The sequence below is a fragment of the Loxodonta africana genome, chromosome 6 (assembly GCF_030014295.1).
Source record: "Loxodonta africana isolate mLoxAfr1 chromosome 6, mLoxAfr1.hap2, whole genome shotgun sequence".
NCBI lineage: Eukaryota > Metazoa > Chordata > Mammalia > Proboscidea > Elephantidae > Loxodonta > Loxodonta africana.
In genome coordinates, this window is record NC_087347.1 from 125,259,694 (window position 1) to 125,279,820 (window position 20,127).

The window sequence follows — 20,127 nt, forward strand, 5'->3', positions numbered from 1 at the left end:
GCCTGCCAGCCGCTACAATCATGTGAGTCAATTCCTTGAAGTCTTGAAGGGAATCAATCTCTAGATACATAGACAGGTAGATAGACTGACAGACAGAAGGATAAACAGATATCCCTGGTTCAGTTTCTCTAGAGAACCCTGACTAAGACACCCACAGGAGGCAGAGAAGAGGATTGACTGGGAAAGTGGAAGATGACACTTTCTCCAAACTACTGTGTGCTATGCAACAATTTAACAGAATAATTCTGATTCATGGCAACCCCACGTGTTAGAGTGAAACTGCCCCCATTGGATTATCTTGGCTGTGATGTTTACGTAAGCAGATTGCCAGGCCTTTCTTCTGCAGTGCTGCTGGGTGTATTTGAACCACCAACCTTTAGGTTAGTAGTCAAGCAGAAACCCTTTATGCCACCCAGGGACCTTATACAACTTTTAGTTATGTAAATGCTGGGTAATTCTTGGAGGGAGGCAGCCCTAAAAGGCAGACCAGGTGGCACTTAAGATCCTGTAGCTTGTACACTGGGGTAATCATATCCCTGGGTATGAAGACTCTCCAACAAGTACATGGCCCAGAGGGTAATTTTTTAAAACATTTTTACTATGGAAAATTTTAAACACAATAAATAGTGTTTAAAATAACAATAACAGTTTAATGTACCTATTTCCCAGCTTCAAAAATGATCAACTCACGGTCATTCATGTTTCATTTATTCCCCCACCACTTTTCCACCTTCCATATCATCATCATCATTATTGCTTTTTTATTGAGATAAAGATGCAGAGATAACCAGAAGCAATCCCTCCCATCCCTAGATGCTGCTCCTCCCACCAAAAGATGAATGAGAACAGACGAGATTGGTAGTGACGGCTTTACAACTCTGAATATACTAAAAACCACCGAATTGTACACTTTCATGTATGAGCTGTTTCTGTTCGATTCAAATAAAGCTGTTAAAAAAAAGTAGAAGAGGAAAAGCCATTTTCTCTGCTTTAACAATGTTTCAACAAACAAAGAATAAAGAGGTGGAATCTCTTTCTCCTTCCACTTTAAAGTGGTCTGGCTTTGTGACTTGCTTTGACCAATAGACGATGGCAGAAAAGACACTGTGTGACTTCTGGGTGTAGTACTTCATACAGCTTCAGGTTTTGCTCTTTCAGAGGCCTGAGCCACTTCATAAGGAAGTCCGATTACACTGTGACAGAGACACACAGCGAGAACTCAGCCGTTCATTTCCACTAACCTGGCTGAGATGCCACTCACAGGAGTGAAGCCATCTTGGCAACTTCAGCTCTGCCCTCCCACCACATCCACCCTGCAACACCACGTGGAGAAGAGCCAACGTGGCCCTGCTACACCAGGCCTAAAGTGAAGAATTTTGAGCTATTAAATGGTGATTGTTATTTTAAACTACTAACTTTTGGAGTGATTTGGTATATAAAAAAACAGTTGTCATAGAGTTGATTTCAACTCATGGCTAACTCTGCTCCAAAGGGTTTTCAGTGGCTGATTTTTTTGGAAGTAGATCACCAAGCCTTTCTTCCAAAGTGCTTCTGGGTAGACTCAAATCTCCAACCTTTAGTTGGCAGCTAAGTACATTAACAGCCTGTACCACTCAGGGACTCCAATGTGCTATATAGCAACAACTAACTGAAATGGTGTTTACCTGTGTTTTGCTGACTATATGAAGGCATTTGACTCTGGATCATAACAAATTACGGATAACATTGCGAAGAATGGGAATTCCAGAACACTTAACTGTCCCGTGAGGAACTCATACTTAGACCAAGAGGCAGTTATTCAAACAGAATAGGGAATACTGCGTGGTATGAAGTCAGGAAAGGTGTGTGTCAGGGTTGTATCCTTTCACCATTCTTATTCAATCTGTATGCTGAGCAAATAATCCAAGAAGTTGGACTACACGAAGAAGAACAGGCAACAGGATTGGAGGAAGACTCATTAACAACCTGTGATATGCAGGTGACACAACCTGCTTGCGGAAAGTGAAGACTTGAAGCACTTACCAATGAAGATCAAAGACCACAGTCTTCAGTATGGATTACATCTCAATTTAAAGAAAAAAAAAAATCCTCACAACTGGACCAATAAACAACATCATGATAAATGGAGAAAAGATTGAAGTTGTCAAGGATTTCATTTTACTTGGATCCATAATGAAAGCCCATGGAAGTACCAGTCGAGAAATCAAAAGATGCATTGCATGGGGCAAATCTGCAGCAAAAGTCCTCTTTAAAGTGTTAAAAAGATGTCACCTTGAAGGCTAAGGTGCACCTGACCCAAGCCATGGTTTTTTTCAATCGCCTAACACACATGCAAAAGCTGGACAACTAATAATGAAGACCTAAGATACGTTTCAATTATGGTGTTGGGGAAGAATATTGAATACACCACCGACTGCCAAAAGAACGAACGAATCTGTCTTGGAAGAATTACAGCCAGAATGCTCATTAGAAGCAAGGGTGGTGAGACTTTGTCTCACATACCTTGGACATGTTGTCAGGAGGGACCAGACCCTGGAGAAGGACATCATGCTTGGTAGAGTAGAGGGTCAGCGAAAAAGAGGAAGACCTTCAACAAGATGGATTGACACAGTGGGTGCAACGAGCTCAAGCATAACGATTGTGAGGATGGTGCAGGACTGGGCAGTGTTTTGTTCTGTTGTACATAGGGTCGCTATGAGTTGGAGCTGACTTGACGGCACCTAACAATAACAACTGAAATGAATACATGTATAGGTAGACCCCAACTTATGATGAGGTTTCGTTCCGATGACTCTGTGCTAAGTCGGTTCTAACGTAGGCTGAATGCATCATTTTTTTTTTTTTTTAGTTTTCATTACTTTTGCCTTTTATTATTACTATCTTTATAAATCTGATCATTATTTGTCTTTGAGGGTTGAAACATTACGTATAAACTGGGTCCTTCTTCCTAATCTGTCTCAGTCTGGAAGCTCAGCTGAAACCTTTCCTCCATGAGTGACCCTGCTAGTATCTGAATACCGGTGGCATAGCTTCCAGCATCACAGCAACACACAAGCCCCCACAGTATGATAAACTGAGAGACATTTGGGAGTTTCTTCATATATTTTGTGGTAACATCTCACTGCGTCCTGAATCTGCCTATAGACTTTAGCAAAGCAATTAGCATTTGGGTCCATTTTTTCGACCAACTGAAGCCCCTGATTTAGTTTAGAAAACTAAATCTATACACCAGTGTTTTAAACAGCAAATCATGTAATTGAACATCTGTGAATGAGCGTCAGAATGATAACATCAGCAAATTAAGCACTGCAACATTGTATGTAGTGCATATTACTAATGATAAGATGTACAAAAAAATGGTTGTAAATGCAGTTTGTTATACCTCAAATATGTCATAAGTTGAGGACTATTTTATCTGTACAGTGAAGGGTGTAATCTTAAGTGTACCATTTGATGAATCTTTAAGTGTATATACGCCCATTTACCACCACTTAGATCAAGATATAGCGTACTTCCAACATCCCAGGAGACTCTCTCATGCCTCTTCCCAGTTAGTAGCCAATCCCATCCTACTCTAGGTAACCTCCATTCTGACTTCTATCACCATAAATTAGTTTTGGCTATTCTTGAACCTCATATAAATGGAATCACATAGTATGCACTTTTGTGTCTGCCATTTTTTGCTCAATTCGTTGTGAGATTCATTCATGTTGTTGAATATAGCAGGCCATTCTTTTTTTTTTTTTTTTTAGCACTGTGCAATATTTCATCATTTTACTATACCAAATTTTATTTTTCGAATCCACCAGCCTCTCCTTGGAAACCCTGTGGGACAGTTCTACTCTGTCCTATAGGGTCACTATGAGTCGGAATTGACTCCACGGCAACAAGCTTTTGGTTTATTCTACTCTTGGACATTGAGGGTCTCTGGGTAGTGCAAATGGTTTGTGCTTACTACTGATCTAATGGTTGGCAGTTCACACCCACCCAGTGGTGCTACAGAAAAAAGGCCTGGTGATCTGCTTCTGTAAAGATGACAGCCAAGAAAACTTTACAGAGCAGTTTTATCCTGTAACACAGAATCTACTCAATGGCACTAGGTTTGAGTTTTTTTGGTTTTGGTATTCTTGGACATTAGGCTTGTCTCTAGTTTTTGGCTATTATGAATACATGTCTTCTTGTGGACATACACACTTATTTCTCAGGGGTATACACATTGTTGTTGTTGCTAGGTGCCATCGAGTAGGTTCTGACTCACAGCAACCTTATGTACAACAGAAGGAAACACTGCCTGGTCCTGCATCATCCCCACAATCATTGCTGTGTTTGAGCCCATTCTTGTGGCCACTGCGTCAATCCATCTTGTGGAGGGTCTTCCTCTTTTCGCTGACCCTCTACTCTGCCAAGCATGATGTCCTTCTCCAGGGACTGGGACCTCCTGATAATGTGTCCAAAGTACATGAGCTGAAGTCTTGCCATCCTCGCTTCTAAGGAGCATCCTGGCTGTACTTCCAAGATGGATTTGTTCATTTTTTTGGCAGTCCATGGTATATTCAATATTCCTCACCAACATCATAATTCAAAGGCATCAATTCTTCTTCAGCCTTCTTTATTCATTGTCCAGCTTTCGTATGCATATGAGGTGATTGAGAATTCTACGGCGTGGGTCAGGCACGTCTTAGTCCTCAAAGTGATATCTTTGCCTTTGAACACTTTAAAGAGGCCTTTTGTAGCAGATTTGCCCAATGCAATACGTTGTTTGATTTCTTGACGGCTGCTTCCATGGGCATTGTTATGGATCCAAGTAAAATGAAATCCTTTACAACTTTAAGACAGAGGTCCCCAGGCTTCGGAAAATTCTACTGCCTCGAGCACCGTGGTTGACATGCTTCCCCCCTCCCCCTCCCCTGTAGCTTTACATTAACACCCTGGGCTCCTCTTTTCGCTAACTGCTGCCAAAAGCTAGAGGAAATGGGCAGAAAATGGTTTAGGCGCCATGTTGACATTCTGGATAACCTTTTAGCTCATTAAGTACATCATACATAGTAATTTCCCTGCCTCTTGGTAGAGTTTAACTGTCATTTTCTGAACGTGTGATGCATGAATTTACACGTAAACCCCAATGCACCTGCATGGTATGATTAAGAATGTTGCTGATGTAACTGGTATGAACTTCCTGCTTGTAAACCCCATAAAAGTAACCTTCCCTCTCACCCTTGTCGAGCAGTCTTGGTGGCAGCAGCCCCAACTGTTACTTTCCTTGCGCATTGAAATAAAAGCGCTTTTCTGTTCTCCCACCTCGGTCTCTTGTTTATCGGCTAAATCAAGTCATGCAGAGCAGAACCTGGGGTTTGAACCTGGGGTTTCCACCTGGCAACAACTTCCATATTTTATATAGAGAATAACTTTTTAATATCATTAAATACACAGTTGTTCAAATTTCCAACAGTTTCATAGTGACCTTAAAGGTTTTGTTTTGTTTTAACAATTTGTTTGAATAAAGATTAAAATAGGATTCACATATTTCAACCAGTTGATTTACAGGTTTTCTTCTCCAACTGTAGTTTGATTTTGCCTACTGCTCTGGATAGTGTCATTTATCATGCTCCTCTGTATTTTCTGTAAAATGGTAGCTTAAATGGGTAGTTTTAAAGGAATCAATTTCGTTTCCTTGGCTTCCTTATTTTCTCTTTCCTATCACTTGTTGGACTGAGAAGAGGCCTGTGAACTTCCTGCTGGTTCTCCCTTCATACCTCCCTCTTCACAATTACCCTACTGTCCACTTTACAAGTAAAAGGGACTTACTTCTCTTAGCTATCCTGTGCCTATTATGCAATACCTTGGGGTATAAAAACCAAAACAAAACAAACCCCAGAACCAAAAAATGGGACGATTGTAAATATGTCTAGTTATTAGATCTTCCTGGAATCTCTGGGTGGTACAAAAAGTTAACCAACTTGGCTGCTAACTCAGAAGCTGGAGGGTTGAATCCACCCAAGGTGCCTTGGAAAAAAGGCCTGGTCAACCGCTTCCAAAAGATCAACCATTCAAAATGTTATGCAGCACAGTTTTACTCTGAAACACATGGGGTCTCCATGAGTGAGAGGCAACTGAGCAACTGGTTAGATCCTCCCTTATCAAGGCATCAGGGATTTATTACAGGGTTTGTACCATTCCCTATCTCATATATATTTCTGATAAAGGTGATTATGGTGGTAGAATTTTTTTGACCTGTTTGGAGATGTTCAGAATTCTGGTGTATTGCTGGAAACCCTGGTGGCGTAGTGTTGAGAGTTCAGCTGCTAACCAAAAGGTCAGCAGTTCAGTTGCACCAGGTGCTCCTTGGAAACCCTGTGGAGGCAGTTCTACTCTATCCCCCATGGTCACTATAAGTCAGAATCGACTCAGTGGCAATGGGTTTTTTTGTGGCTGCGTGGAGCAGCAGGAAGATGGAATTTTCATTTCTTCCTGCCATGACTGTTGGAGAAGGTGTAGATAAGGGTGAGATAATTTGAAGACATCAGCCCTCACTTCACCTAGGGGACACACTCAAGGCTCCATCTTAGTATATTTAAACTTTTCACAAAGCATTTGAAGAAATTAAAAAAAATCTGCTTCTAAGCATATTCATGCTAGAATTTTTATCATGCTTCAGGATTAGAAATAGCTTCAAAAGTGTTCACCTGGGAATTGGTTCGTGTTTCAGTTTCACGTTTTTCATGATTTCAAGAAGAAAGTGGTGAGCAATAAAAGGGAATTTCTTCAGCCAGATAAAGGGCATTGACCAAAACCCCACAGGTAACAGAAGGAAGTGGAGTGGCTGGTGTGTTATCTTGTTGGCCCTGGTCTGGCCTCTGAGGGATGCGGGGAACCACTGGAGGGCGTTAAGTGGAGGACCATGCTGGCCGCCTTCGTGTCTTCTACCATTCTTTCGCACACCCCCTCCCCTCTAGCCACACTGGCCCTCCTTGAATAAGCCAAGTGCTTCCTCTCTCAGGGCCCTTGCCCTTGCTGTTCCCCCTGCCTGACTACTTTTCCCCTAGATATTCACAGGGACACTCCCTTACCTCCTTTAGGCCTTCACTCACATGTCACCTTCTTAATAAGACCTTCCTCCTTCCCTACCAGCACCCAGCTTATGGTGACCTCTACTCATGGGGACCCCAACTCATGGTGTCCCCATGTGTGTCAGAGTAGAAGTGTGCTCCCTAGGGTTTTCAATGGCTCAATTTTTGGAAATAGATCACCAGGTGTTTCTTCTGAGATGCCTCTGGTGGACCTGAACCTCCAACCTTTCCGTTAGCAGCTAAGTGTACCACCTATAGGTTCTGTCCTCCTTCTCCAGCCAGTCTATTTAAAATTGCAACCCTCTCATTCCCTATTCCTAGTCCCTGCGTCAGCTAGAGAAAATGTGGCATAATGCTTTCCTAAAGATGACATCCTTGGAAACCATATGAGGCAGTTCTACTCCGTGTCCTACGGGGTTGCTATGAGTTGAAATGGAGGGCACACAACAGCAACCCTGCTTTGGTGGTCTGGAGACACTCAGGGGTGCCTTGGAAAACAGGCCTGCCAATGTGCTTTAGAAAGCTCACAGCCTTGAAAACTTTATGGAGCAGTTGTGCTCTGCACTTGTTGTTGTTAGGTGCCGTCGAGTCGGTTCCGACTCATAGCGACCCTACGCACAACAGAACGAAACACTGCCCGGTCCTGCGCCATCCTTACAATCGTTTTATGCTTGAGCTCATTGTTGCAGCCACTGTGTCAATCCACCTTGTTGAGAGCCTTCCTCTTTTCTGCTGACCCTGTACTCTGCCAAGCGTGATGTCCTTCTCCAGGGACTGATCCCTCCTGACAACATGTCCAAAGTATGTAAGACGCAGTCTCGCCATCCTTGCCTCTAAGGAGCATTCTGGTCGCACTTCTTCCAAGACAGATTTGTTTGTTCTTTTGGCAGTCCATGGTATTTTTCAATATTCTTCGCCAACACCACAATTCAAAGGCGTCAACTCTTCTTCGGTCTTCCTTATTCATTGTCCAGCTTTCACATGCATATGATGTGAAAATACCATGGCTTGGGTCAGGCGCACCTTAGTCTTCAGGGTCACATCTTTGCTCTTCAACACTTTGAAGAGGTCCTTTGCAGCAGATTTGCCCAATGCAATGCGTCTTTTGATTTCTTGACTGCTGCTTCCATGGCTGTTGATTGTGGATCCAAGGAAAATGAAATCCTTGACAACTTCAATCTTTTCTCCATTTATCATGTTGCTCATTGGTCCAGTTGTGAGGATTTTTGTTTTCTTTATGTTGAGGTGTAATCCATACTGAAGGCTGTGGTCTTTAATCTTCATTAGTAAGTGCTTCAAGTCCTCTTCACTTTCAACAAGCAAGGTTGTGTCATCTGCATAATGCAGGTTGTTAATGAGTCTTCCTCCAATCCTGATGCCCCGTTCTTCTTCATGAAGTCCAGCTTCTCGGATTATTTGCTCAGCATACAGATTAAATAGGTATGGTGAAAGGATACAACCCTGACGCACACCTTTCCTGACTTTAAACCAATCAGTATCCCCCTTGTTCTGTCCAAACAAGTGCCTCTTGATCTATGTAAAGGTTCCTCATGAGCACAATTAAGTGTCCTGGAATTCCCATTCTTCGCAGTGTTATTCATAGTTTGTTATGATCCACACAGTTGAATGCCTTTGCATAGTCAATAAAACACAGGTAAACTCTGCACACATGGGGTCAAAATGAGTTGAAATCGACTAGGCAGTAGCTGACAACAATAGCATGCTGTATATTTTACTAATTTATCTCATTTATTTTCAGTCTCCCCTGCCAGAGTCTAAGCTCCATGAAGGATGAAGGATTTTTGTATGTCTTGTTTATCAGTTGTATCTCCAGTGTTCAGAACACTGTAATAAATTATTTGTAGAATGAATGGATAAACGTTACCTTATTCCAGAGGACCTCTCTGGTAGTAACCTACAATTTTTCTTCCCAGCTTTATTCTTCCTCATGACACTTATCATCACTTTACATATATTTATGTCTCACTCCCCACTTTTTTTTTTTTTTTTCCCCACTAGCATGAAAGTTCCTTTAATAGCGTGGACATAAGTCTGTTACAGTCTCTAGAGCTGAAGTGAGGGACAGGCACTTGATAAGCTCTCAGCAAATATTTGCTGAATTAATTTCTTGAACGAATGAATAAAAGAGTATAAGAGGCAGATTTCCAAACATCTAGTTTTTTTTTTTTTTAGTGCTGAGCTCAGACAGCGCTAAACCGCCCCTATAGGATGACCAATTTGGGGTCCAGCAGCCCTGTTGGCATAGTGGTTAAAAAGTTTGGCTGTTAACCAAAAGATCGGCAGTTGGAATCCACCAGCGCTCCTTAGGAACCCTACTCTGTTCTACGGGATCACATGAGTCGACGGACCACAGGCAAAAGGTGTGTTTTCTTAGCTTGAGTGCACACCCTCCGGGGGCGGGGTCTGACGGTGGGAAGCCGCTTAAGTCCCCCAGGTAGGGCTACTTCTAGCTCGGCCCCGTCTGGCATCGCTCTTTTAACCTGAGGCCCTCCCTGCGGGCCGATTTCCGGGGCGGTGTCATTGCCCTTTTAAGACTAGCGCACCCCGCCTCCGTGGGCGGAGCTTGGAGGGGGCTTTAAGGGGTGGGCCTGCGGGCGGCTAGGGTCTTCCAGGGGATTATCGCCGGGTGGGTACGCGTCTCCGGTCCGCCATTTCTTGGCGTCTCCAGAGGCGCCGCCCCTTCTTCGGCCTTGCTCGGGACGCGACTCATCTGGTCGCCGGTGCCCGCGCCTCCTCCGCCGCCGCGCCGCCGTCCCCAGCCCAGGTATGCGCGGGGCCCGGCGGCTCCGCCCGGCTCCCTTCACGCCCCGCTCCCCGGCGCCCGGGGACCCCGCCGCTCTCGGGCCGGGCCGGGCGCTCGGGGAGGCGAGCGGGCCGCGCCGACGACCCTCGGCGGCCGACCTTGGCGGCGAGAGCCGGTTCTGGCCGCGCTCAAATAGTAAACCTGCCGGGAGGGAGGGGCGGCGGCGGCCAATGAGCCGGGGCCGCCGAGTTTCGGGCGATACCGCGCGTCGCGGCCGAGGCGGCGAGCCGGAGGGCGAAGCCGGGTTAATGTTTCCCGCGCCCGAGCCCGCTCCCCGGCCCGGGGCCGTCGCTCCCCCGACAGCCCTGGGGTCGCCCGGCGGTGTGGCAAGGGCGCTGGTCACCTCTGCCTCCGGGTCAGCGTCTTACCCGTCCGGCTGGCGGGAGGAGTGGCACGTTAAGGGGACAAAACCGAGCACCTTGAGTTTATGTCACAGTCCAATAACAAAAACCCCAGTGGGCTCTGAGGGCTAGTTTCGGCCGCTTTGAAAGTGTGAGGGTCAGGTGCGTTCCCCGGAGTGACGAGGTCTGTGGGAGCAGCCGCCCCCACTCCCGTGTCATTTGTCCTGTTAATGATGGGTTCTTTGTTGTGCAAACTTTTAATTGTATCTACCACTACCTTTATGGTGAGTCTCAAGAATTCATTTAGAAGACCCAGCTCTTCTAAACTGGCAATGTTTTTAACTAATTCTGAAGTATTTATTTAAATTAAGGAAAAAATACTCATAAGACTAACGACTTGCTTGACCTTACCTGATATAAACAAAGAAACAAAAAACACAAACCCAGAAAACCAAACCCACTGCCTTTGATTCGATTCCGACTCATAGCGATCCTATAGGATAGAGTATTACTGCCCCATAGGATTTCCGAGACAGTGAGAGCAGACTGCCGCATCTTTCTGCCACGGAGTGGGCTCGAACCGTCCACCAGGCAGCCCTTTAACTACTGCACCACCAAGGCTCCTTTTACCTGGTATAAAAAAAAAAAAAAAAAAGGTATAGTAGACTGTATATATAAGGTAGTTTGCAGGTTTTTTTTTTTAAAACTAGCACCGGTAAGTTCAATAGAAAACGATATGTATGTAACTTTTTTTCTGTCGAATTACTGTTTTACAAACATTTTCTGTATTGGTATTACTGGGACAAAGGATATTAACATTTTATGGCACTTGCTGTATATTAGCATATTTATCAAAAGGGTTTGGCCTTCATGGATGAGAGCATACACATTTCAAAACAAACTTCCAGGTTTGGGATATTTAATTTCTTTAAAAAAGCAACTTCCAGTTAATTTAGGTACTAAAATGGATTACTTCTATTTGCATTTCTATAACTGTATAGGAAAATTTCAAAAATTAGAAAACACAGATTAAAAATCAGTGTTAAAAAGAATTCACATAATCCTACCATCCAGAAAGTAGGCTAAATGTTTTTAGTGTGTCAGGCAAGTTCTTTATTGAGCGTCCAGGGGACTTTATGGCCATGCGTTTTCTTTCTTTCTTTCTTTTTTTTTAAAGTATGCATGTTGCTGTGCTAGCTATTGGGTCATAGTGGTGAGCAAGTCAGGCAAGGTCCCTATCCTTGAGTCTTAGTGGGGGAAGTATCCAGTTTAAAAAAAAAAAAAATTAGGCATGTAACTACAGTTTCTTTAAGTGTTTTAAAGATACGGCTAAGGGTACTAAAAGGCATGTAATCTAGACTGGAGAGTCCAGGAATGCTTTTCTGAGGAAAAGACATTTTAAGTAGAAATCTTAAGTTAGCCATTTGAAATGGAAGGTTGTGAAGTGGGATGAAGAGCATTCCAGAAAGATGGAACAGCTAATGCAAAGGCCCTGGGTTAGAAGGTGATTGACCTGAGCAGAAAGTACTAGAGCAGACTGAGGAGTGGGTATGGGAGGAGTCAGGATCCTAGGAGGAGCCAGGTAAGGGAGCAGGGCCTGGGGTTTTGGAAGCCACTGAAGGCTTTATACTGGGAACAAAAATCCACTTGCTACAGCAAGCAGGATGGAATTGGGAGATGGGGAAGAGTGAATATGGGGAAACATTTTAAAAAAGTTTTTAAAACAATGTATGTTTTCAGAGTCCCTGATGATGCAGGAGAAAAGTGGGGTGCAGAACTCAAATTCTCATAAAAAGACCAGACTTAATGGTCTGAGACTAGAGGAACCCCAGATGACATGGCTCCGCGCTCTCGGTTAACCCAAAACTAAAACCGTTCCGAAGCCCGCTCTTCAAAGATTAGACTAGACTGTCAGACATAAAATGATACTGCTGAGGAGTTACATGAGACTGTGGGCAGCTCCTGTCTGGAGGCGTGATGAGAAGGCAGAAAGGGACACGAACTCGTTGAATGGACATGGGAAATCCTAGGTGGGAAGGGGGAGTGTGTTGTCATATTACAGGGATAGCAACTAGGGTCGCATAACAATGTGCGTATAAATCTTTGTATGAGAATCTAACTTGAGCTGTAAACTTTCGCCCACAGCACAATAAAAAAAAAACAAAAAAACACGTTTTTTAAACTTACACGGCACATTAATTTATTCTTACTACAGAAGACTTAAGTACTCCCCCATTACCTCCTCCAGAGATAACCTTAATGGTTTGCATTTAGCCCCTTGCCTTTGTGTATGAGTAGATATGTAAGTGTGTCCATGTAAGTACATACGTATATATTTACTTTTCCCCATCCCTGTGTGGATAATATATATTTTTTTGTGATTTGATTTTTTTCTCTTAAAATTGTTGTCTGTCTTTAAATCACCTGTTTAAACAGCTGTGGTGTGTGCCATTGTACGTACCATGCTGTTTAACCACTCTCTTGTTGATGGGCATATTTAAAATTTTTTAAAGTTAACTATGCCCTGAAAATACTTGTTGGAGCAACTTGGAACACATGTATTAGTATTTCTTCAGGATAGGCTACCAGAAATAGTAATTGCTGAATTTTTGATAATGTGGTCAAATCCTCCTTCAAAGAGGACAGTGTATGAGAGTGATTGTTTTTCCAATTTCCTTTTCAACCAGGGCTTTGAACTGGTTGAGTCATGGGCGACAGAGCGCAACCCGAACAGACTCGAATATTTACAATTTGGGTAATCTGAAATGATAACTGGGACGGGAAAAATTACAGGTCGAAACCCTGTAGTAGGAGACTCAAAAGAGGAATCGTGAGCTCTTTCGGGAACCTGATGCATGAGACTGGATTATAGGCAGGGACTGTGGAGAGCAACACACATTGGAAGCCATAGTCGGCCGTGTCATCTTTGAGGGAGACACTGCTGTTTCGGACTCTGCTCCAAATCTGACGGGGCAAGAGATGTGGTTGCTATGCAACACGTACACTGCCCGTGTTTTCTCAGAGGGAAATCAGGCTTTTAGCAGGGCTACGGCCCGGCTCACTCCAACTGAAAGAATTTGAGTCTGTTCTGGTTTTGTTTCCTTGGCCATGACTCAGCTGGGAAGAACCTGTTGGAAGTCCTGTTTTCAACACTGGTTATCTTGAGTCTTTTAAATGATGAATGGTATTTTATGACAAATGAGATCTTATTTTAATTTGGATTTCCTTGGTTCCTGTTGAGTCAAAAATCTTTTTATGAATATTATCATTACTTTTATCGTCTTCTCAGACTTGTTTCTTCATAACGTGACTGTTTTTTTCTATTCAGTTATTTTAAGGATTTGTAATGGTTTTTTATTAAACTGGGTATTAATCTTTCAAAAAATATATACTTTTCCCACAAAGCTGTTTAAAAGCCTTTCATTCTAATATACTATTTAAGTATGTTTCCTTCAAGTATTTTCTCCTTTTTTTCCCACATTAAATCTTTAGTCCATCTGAAATCTATTTTCATGTAAGGTGCTCTTTCATATTTTTGTAAAAAGAACTTGCTATTTGTGGCGCTGGGTTTTATAGTTCAAAATATATAGTTATTGAAGTTGTAAATCTGGAAGAAAGCTGTGAGTTTGTTTTTAAAATATCAGTATATGGTGGGAATCAGGAAAAATTGCTTTATAATTCATTTGCTTCCTAGGGACTACAGATTTGTTGCACATTTTGAAAATAGAATCTCTTTTTAAAAACAACAACAAAAAAAACTTTTTATTATGGAAAAATTCAACAGACACAAAAAATGAAAGGAGTATAAGGAAGCTGCAGGTACCCATCACCCAGTTTCAACAGTTATTGACCAGTTACAACAGTTATTGACCAGTTACCTGGCCAATGTTCTTTTATCTCTATCCCCACTTAATTCCTTTCCTTGTATTATTTTGATGCAAATACTGGATATCACATCATTGCTTCTGTAAATATTTCAGTGTGTATCTGAAAGATAAGGACTCTTTTAAAATATAACTTCAGTACTACTATTGTATATGAAAGAAAGGTAGCACTAATTTCTTGGTTATTGTAAACAATCCAGTCAGTTTCAAATGTGTGTGTGTAATTTATTGATTTCTTTGGGAAATTTAAAAGAAGGGTCATGGCCTTGCCAATTTACCTAATTACATAGGAGTAGGCATACTTGTAAAATGAGATAATCCTCAGTTTATACCTGTAGAGTTAGTTATTTTTTAAATTGGTTGTATCTGTTTATTTTAATATTTCAGCATTTGTTTTTATCAAGTTTACAAATGTACCTAGTTTAAAGAGTCAGCTGGTTTGCACAGCTTCTTGTAAACTACAGTATGACAAGAGATGTAATCTCTTTTTTTTTTTAAAATAAGTTTAGACTTACATAACCAAAAAAAAAAAACCAACCTCGTTGCCGTTCATAGCGACCCTGTAGGACAGAATCGAACTCCCCATAGAGTTTTCAGGGAGTGCCTGGTGAATTTGAACTGCCGACCTTTTGGTTAGCGGCCGTAGCACTTTAACCACTACAGCATGCGGGTTTCCTGGACTTACACAGAGGTTACAAAAATAGTACAGAGGGCTCCCATGTACCTTTTACCAGCTTGCCCCCAGTGACAACATCTGACAACTATTTTAAAAAACAGTTTGTTTGAACCAGAATCCAAAATAGGTCCACACGTTGTGATTGGTTGATAGATATTTTAAGTCTTTTTTTTTTTTTGTAGATTCCATCTCCTGTTTACCCTTGCGATTTGTTTGTTGAGTAAGCTGAATTAAGTTTAAAAAAACAGAAATTTATCGTGTATGTTTTTGTGTTTATATTTTTGTCCAGCCTCTTTTTAGCTGTGATCTTTTATCCTTTCTTTTTGATCTTTAAAATGCAACTTTTGCATGAGTGGTTCTGTGATGTAGTGGAAAGGGACCAAGAATGGGAGTCAGAATATCAGAATTCAAACACCTCTTCTCACCATTTGGAGCCCTGGTGGAGCAGTGGTTAAGAGCTTGGCTGCTAACCAAAAGGTTGGCAGTTTGAATTCACTAGTCGGTCCTTGGACTAGTGAATTCAAACTGCCAACCTTTCGGTTAGCCGCCAGGCGCTCCTTGGAAACACTGTGGGGCAGTTCTACTCTGTCCTATAGGGTCACTATGAGTCGGAATCGACTTGACGGCACTGGATTAGTCGCTCCTTGGAAACACTATGGGGCAGTTCTCCCCTGTCCTGTAGGGTTGCTGTGAGTCCAAACAGACTCGACGGCAGCGGGTTTGGTTTTACCAATAATGGACTTGACCAGCGGTTTAATTTCTCTAACCCTGAGTTTACATATCAAAATAAAATAGGGTGTTTTTCTGAGGACCAAATAAGATTATTCACTAAGCATATGTTGTACTTGATTATGAGACATGCTAGGTGCGGCACTGGGTTCTGGGTTTTAGGTGGCTGGATATTCAGAAGTCCAGATCATGACATAAAAGTGCTTACAATGAAGGACAGACAGGTAAATGATTAATTCGAATAGATCTGTTTAGTGAAGCAGATGATAGGTAATTTCAAGGTTTAGTGGAAATATGATAGGAGTGGTTAACTCTGGCTATCAGAGAATGTTTCTGAGGGCAGATATTAGTGGAGTTAAGAATGAGTAGGGATTCTCTTATAAAGGCTTTAGATGTCTGGGATAGCAAGTGTGATCTTACTTAGGCAGCTGAAGTGAGACTGGGTAGCAAGCTGCAAAGGGAGCATTGGCTGTAAATGAACCTGCAGAGAGACTGGGGCCAGATGTTAACCTATGGGTGTGTTGTGAACTGAAAAGTTATCTGAAATTTTAGGTATTTTTGTGAGATTTACACAGATAAATGTACAGATGACAAGTATCATGGCTTTGCCAGTCTACCTAATTATGCGGGAATATCCATACTCGTAAATGTGTATAATAATCCTCCATTTATATTCACTAAGCTTTTTTTTTTTTTAAGCATGGCATAGTGGTTGAGTGCTACGGCTGCTGGTGACCAAAAGGCCGGCAGTTCGTATTCACCAGGTGCTCCTTGGAAACTCTGTGGGGGCAGTTCTACTGTGTCCTGTAGGGTTGCTGTGAGTCGGAAGTGACTTGGCAGCAATGGGGTTTTTTTTTTTTTTTTTAATTGTGGTATTGGTGCCCTGGTGGCACAGTGGTTAAGAGCTAGGGCAGCTAACCAAAAAAGGTCGGTGGTTTGAATCCACCAGCCACTCCTTGGAAACCCCATGAGGCAGTTATGCTCTGTCTTATAAGGCTGCTATGTGTTGGAATTGACTCGATGGTAATGGTTTTTTTTGTTGTTGTGGTATTTATTTTAAAATTAACTTTTATTTTTATCAAGTTTATAAATCTGTCTTATCGAAGGAGTCATGTAATCTGGAGGCTTCTTTTGGAAAACAGCACTCTCCTGAATCCCCTCTGCTGCTTCCCTAGAGTAGCAACTTTCAACTTTTAAGTAATATGCTCTCTTATTGCTACTTCTTTTTTTTCCTCTACACGTCCATATACTTCAAGTTCTGCAACCGTTCTCACCCTCCTTTTCTGAATTGTTCTCCCCCATGAATATAAACGCACTGCCTCCAAGATTCCTGTCTAATCTTTCCAGCTGCTGTTGTCAATTTGATCCCATATATAGTTCTTAAAAGAGCATAATGTTGGAGGTAGGCTTTTTTCACTAGTTAAGCTAAACTGTTGTTTGGTTTCAAGATGACTTCAGGAGATATTTTTGGTTTAAGGTTTCAAGATTATCTCAGGGCAAGAATTTCAGGGGTTCATCCACCCTCCATGGCTCCAGAAAGTCTAGAGTCTGTGACAGTTGGAAATTCTGTTCTGCATATTCCCCCTTTTGATCAGGATTTTTCTGTGGAATCTTTGATCAAAATGTTTATTCACGGTAGCCAGGCACCATCCAGTTCTTCTTGTCTCATGCAAATGAGGCAGTTGTTCATGAAGGCAATTAGCCACATATTCTGTACCCTCCTCCTATTCCTGACTGTCCCTCCTGTGTTGCTCCCAAGGAGTAGAGACCAGTCGTTGAGTCTTAGATGGCCACTGTGAGCTTTTAAGATCCCAGAGACTATGTACTGAACTAGGTAGAATAGAAGCACTAAACCTGTTATTATGCCAGTTAACTGGGATGTTCCATGAAATCATGAACCTGAACCTCCAAACCAAGGAACCAGATCCCGCAAGGTGTTTGGTTGTACATAAGCAGCCTCACCAGCTACTCTTTCATTGTTGTTGTAACTGTATCTGTCACAACTTTTGCCAGTTCAGCTTTTTATAGGTATACAGGTTACAGCAATTACAGTAATTGGTTATGTAACCCTACACTTAATGTTATTGCTAGTTCTTGTTTTTAGTGTTAGGATTTATCTGTTGGATTCCTACTGGGGAAGATGAGGAATAAGCTCTTTTTTCCATGCCCTCACTGCCTGCCCCATCATATACCTCTTCTCAGTTATAGTTACTCTGTGGTTAGGTCAATATTCGGTGTTACAGTAGTATGGCTATTTAAATTAATAGCAGCTGAGTCATGTAGTATACGGTGATTACTTTCTCTTTTCTGCACAACTTGTTTTTTTTTTCTGGAGTTAATAATTGTTATTCGTTTAGTATGTGTTCTTAAATTTTCCTAGTTGTGTAAATTGAACACATTAACTCAGAGGTGTTTCTGTCTTAGTGTGCCGTATTTTTAAATAACCACTATTGAGTCGGAATCGACTGAACAGCCATGGGTTTGAATACCTGTTTTAACCGTTTTCACTAACCTTAATGTTCTTAATAGAGATGAGGAAACACGTAACATCGAAGTAATTTGACATTATAAGGAGCCATTTAAGTAGTAATTTAAAATTTCTATGTAACAGATAGAATATTCAGTTAAATTTTATTAATTCAGTTGTATTTATTTTAGCTGAAATGAGTTTTTTTTTTATGAGTTCAAAAAAGAAAGGGAACTTCTCTGGATTGTTGTGATCATCAAATGATACTCCAGTGTTTGGCATTGTCTCCTAATGTTTGTAGGGGTATACAGCTATTGTATATATCACTCACTTATCCAGAAGACTTGATGAACTTCCGTAAGCATTGCTGTCTCCTGATAGATAAGCTCCTTGTAAATATAGTCCAGTAACTTTAGAAAAACTGCAAGCCTTAGCTCTGTCTTATATATAAAACGCTTCAGGAAGCCCTGGGATCCCTGGTGGCGTAGTGGTTAAAGAGCTCAGCTTCTAACCAAAAGGTCAGCAGTTCGAATTCACCAGCTCTTCCTTGGAAACCTATGGGGCGGTTCCCCTCTGTCCTTTAGGGTTGCTTTCAGTCAGAATCAACTTGACGACAATTGGTTTGGTTTTTGGGGAGGGGGGGGTGGTTAGGAAGCCCTGAACTAAAGTAGCCAGTTTAAATTATTTTTTTCAAATTTACTTGATTGGGAGCCCTTTCTAATAACAACTACTGTCCACAGGACTTTACTAAATACCTTTTGTGTGACTGCAGGTTTTGAGGAGCCTTTTTCCTGATGTCATCTTTTTCTCTCTGATTTTGTAGTGACAGAAATGCTGAGCTTCTTCCGTAGAACCCTTGGGCGTCGGTCAATGCGTAAGCATGCTGAGAAGCAACGACTTCGAGAAGCCCAACGAGCTGCCACACACATTCCTGCAGCTGGAGATTCTAAGTCCATCATCACATGTCGGGTGTCCCTTCTGGATGGTACTGATGTTAGTGTGGACTTGCCGGTATGTAGGGTTTGGTGAGCTTGCAAATTCTGTGTGAGATCACTGTCTTTCTTTGAGCTCTCTACTGATAACTTCCTGGATGTACTAGGTAATACGGGGTAGTACAGGGCAGGCAGTGTAACATACAGGTACATGGATCCAGTAACCTTTGACCAAAAATGCCTGGAATGATAGTATTCCTCTCTGAATTTAGTGGCAATCACTTGAAACATTTAAATGATAGAGCAGTTACTGGCATGAATCTTTTTTTGTGTGTGTGTTTATTTGTGTTCTTCATGTTAGGAATTTTTTAATTACCTCTTCAGTCTTTTCTTTTTGTTATGGGTTTATTTAGTCTTTCTACCTCGGTTTGTGTTAGTTTAGGTAGGCGGTGTATTTCTAGAAATTTGTCCATTTCCTCTAGGTTTTCAAATTTGTTGGAGTACAATTTTTCGTAGTTTCTGTTATGACCTTTTTTATTTCAGTTGGGTCTATTGTCATATCACCCATCTCATTTCATATTCGAGTTATTTCCTTTTGCTCCTGTTTTTCTTTTTAGTTTGTCAATTTTGTTGATCTTTTCAGAGAGCCAACTTTTAGTCTTTGTTGATTCTTTCAGTTGTTTTTCTGTTCTTTATTTTATTTTTGCTCTAATCTTTATTATTTCCTTTCTTCTGTTGTCTGAGGGCTTCTTTTGCTGCTCTCTTTTTATTTGGTTGAGTTGTAGGGTTAATGGTTTGATTTTGGGCCTTCTCTTTGGATGTGTGCATTTATTGCTATAAATTGACCTCTGAACACTGCTTTAGCCATGTCCCAGAGGTTTTGGTAAGATGTGTTTTCAGTCTCATTTGATTCTTTGAATTTCTTTATTCCATCTTTGATTTCTTTGATAACCCGGTAATTTTTAAGCAAGGTGTTATTCAGTTTCCATGTATTTGAGTTGTTTTTCCTGTTATTTCTACTTTTATGGCATTATGGTCAGAAAAGATGCTTTGTAATACTTTGATGTTTTGGATTCTCTTGAGGCTTGCTTTGTGGCCTAATATGTAGTCTGTTCTGGAGAATGTTCCATGTGTGTTGGAAAAGTATGTATACTTTGCTGCTGTTGGGTAGAGTGTTCTGTATATGTCTGTGAGGTCAAGTTGGTTG

At 41.7% G+C, this 20,127-nt stretch overlaps 1 protein-coding gene across 1 annotated transcript in view; it reads left to right on the forward strand.

The window, feature by feature from the left end:
* The first annotated feature begins 9,745 nt into the window (after window positions 1-9,745).
* Window positions 9,746-20,127, forward strand: part of EPB41L5 (erythrocyte membrane protein band 4.1 like 5) — a 214,491-nt gene continuing 204,109 nt past the window's right edge. The window contains exons 1-2 of the mRNA XM_023556079.2: window positions 9,746-9,852; window positions 18,812-18,999. Coding sequence (XP_023411847.2) covers window positions 18,820-18,999 — 180 coding nt within the window. The 5' untranslated portion in view covers window positions 9,746-9,852; window positions 18,812-18,819. The remainder of the gene's footprint in view (window positions 9,853-18,811; window positions 19,000-20,127) is intronic.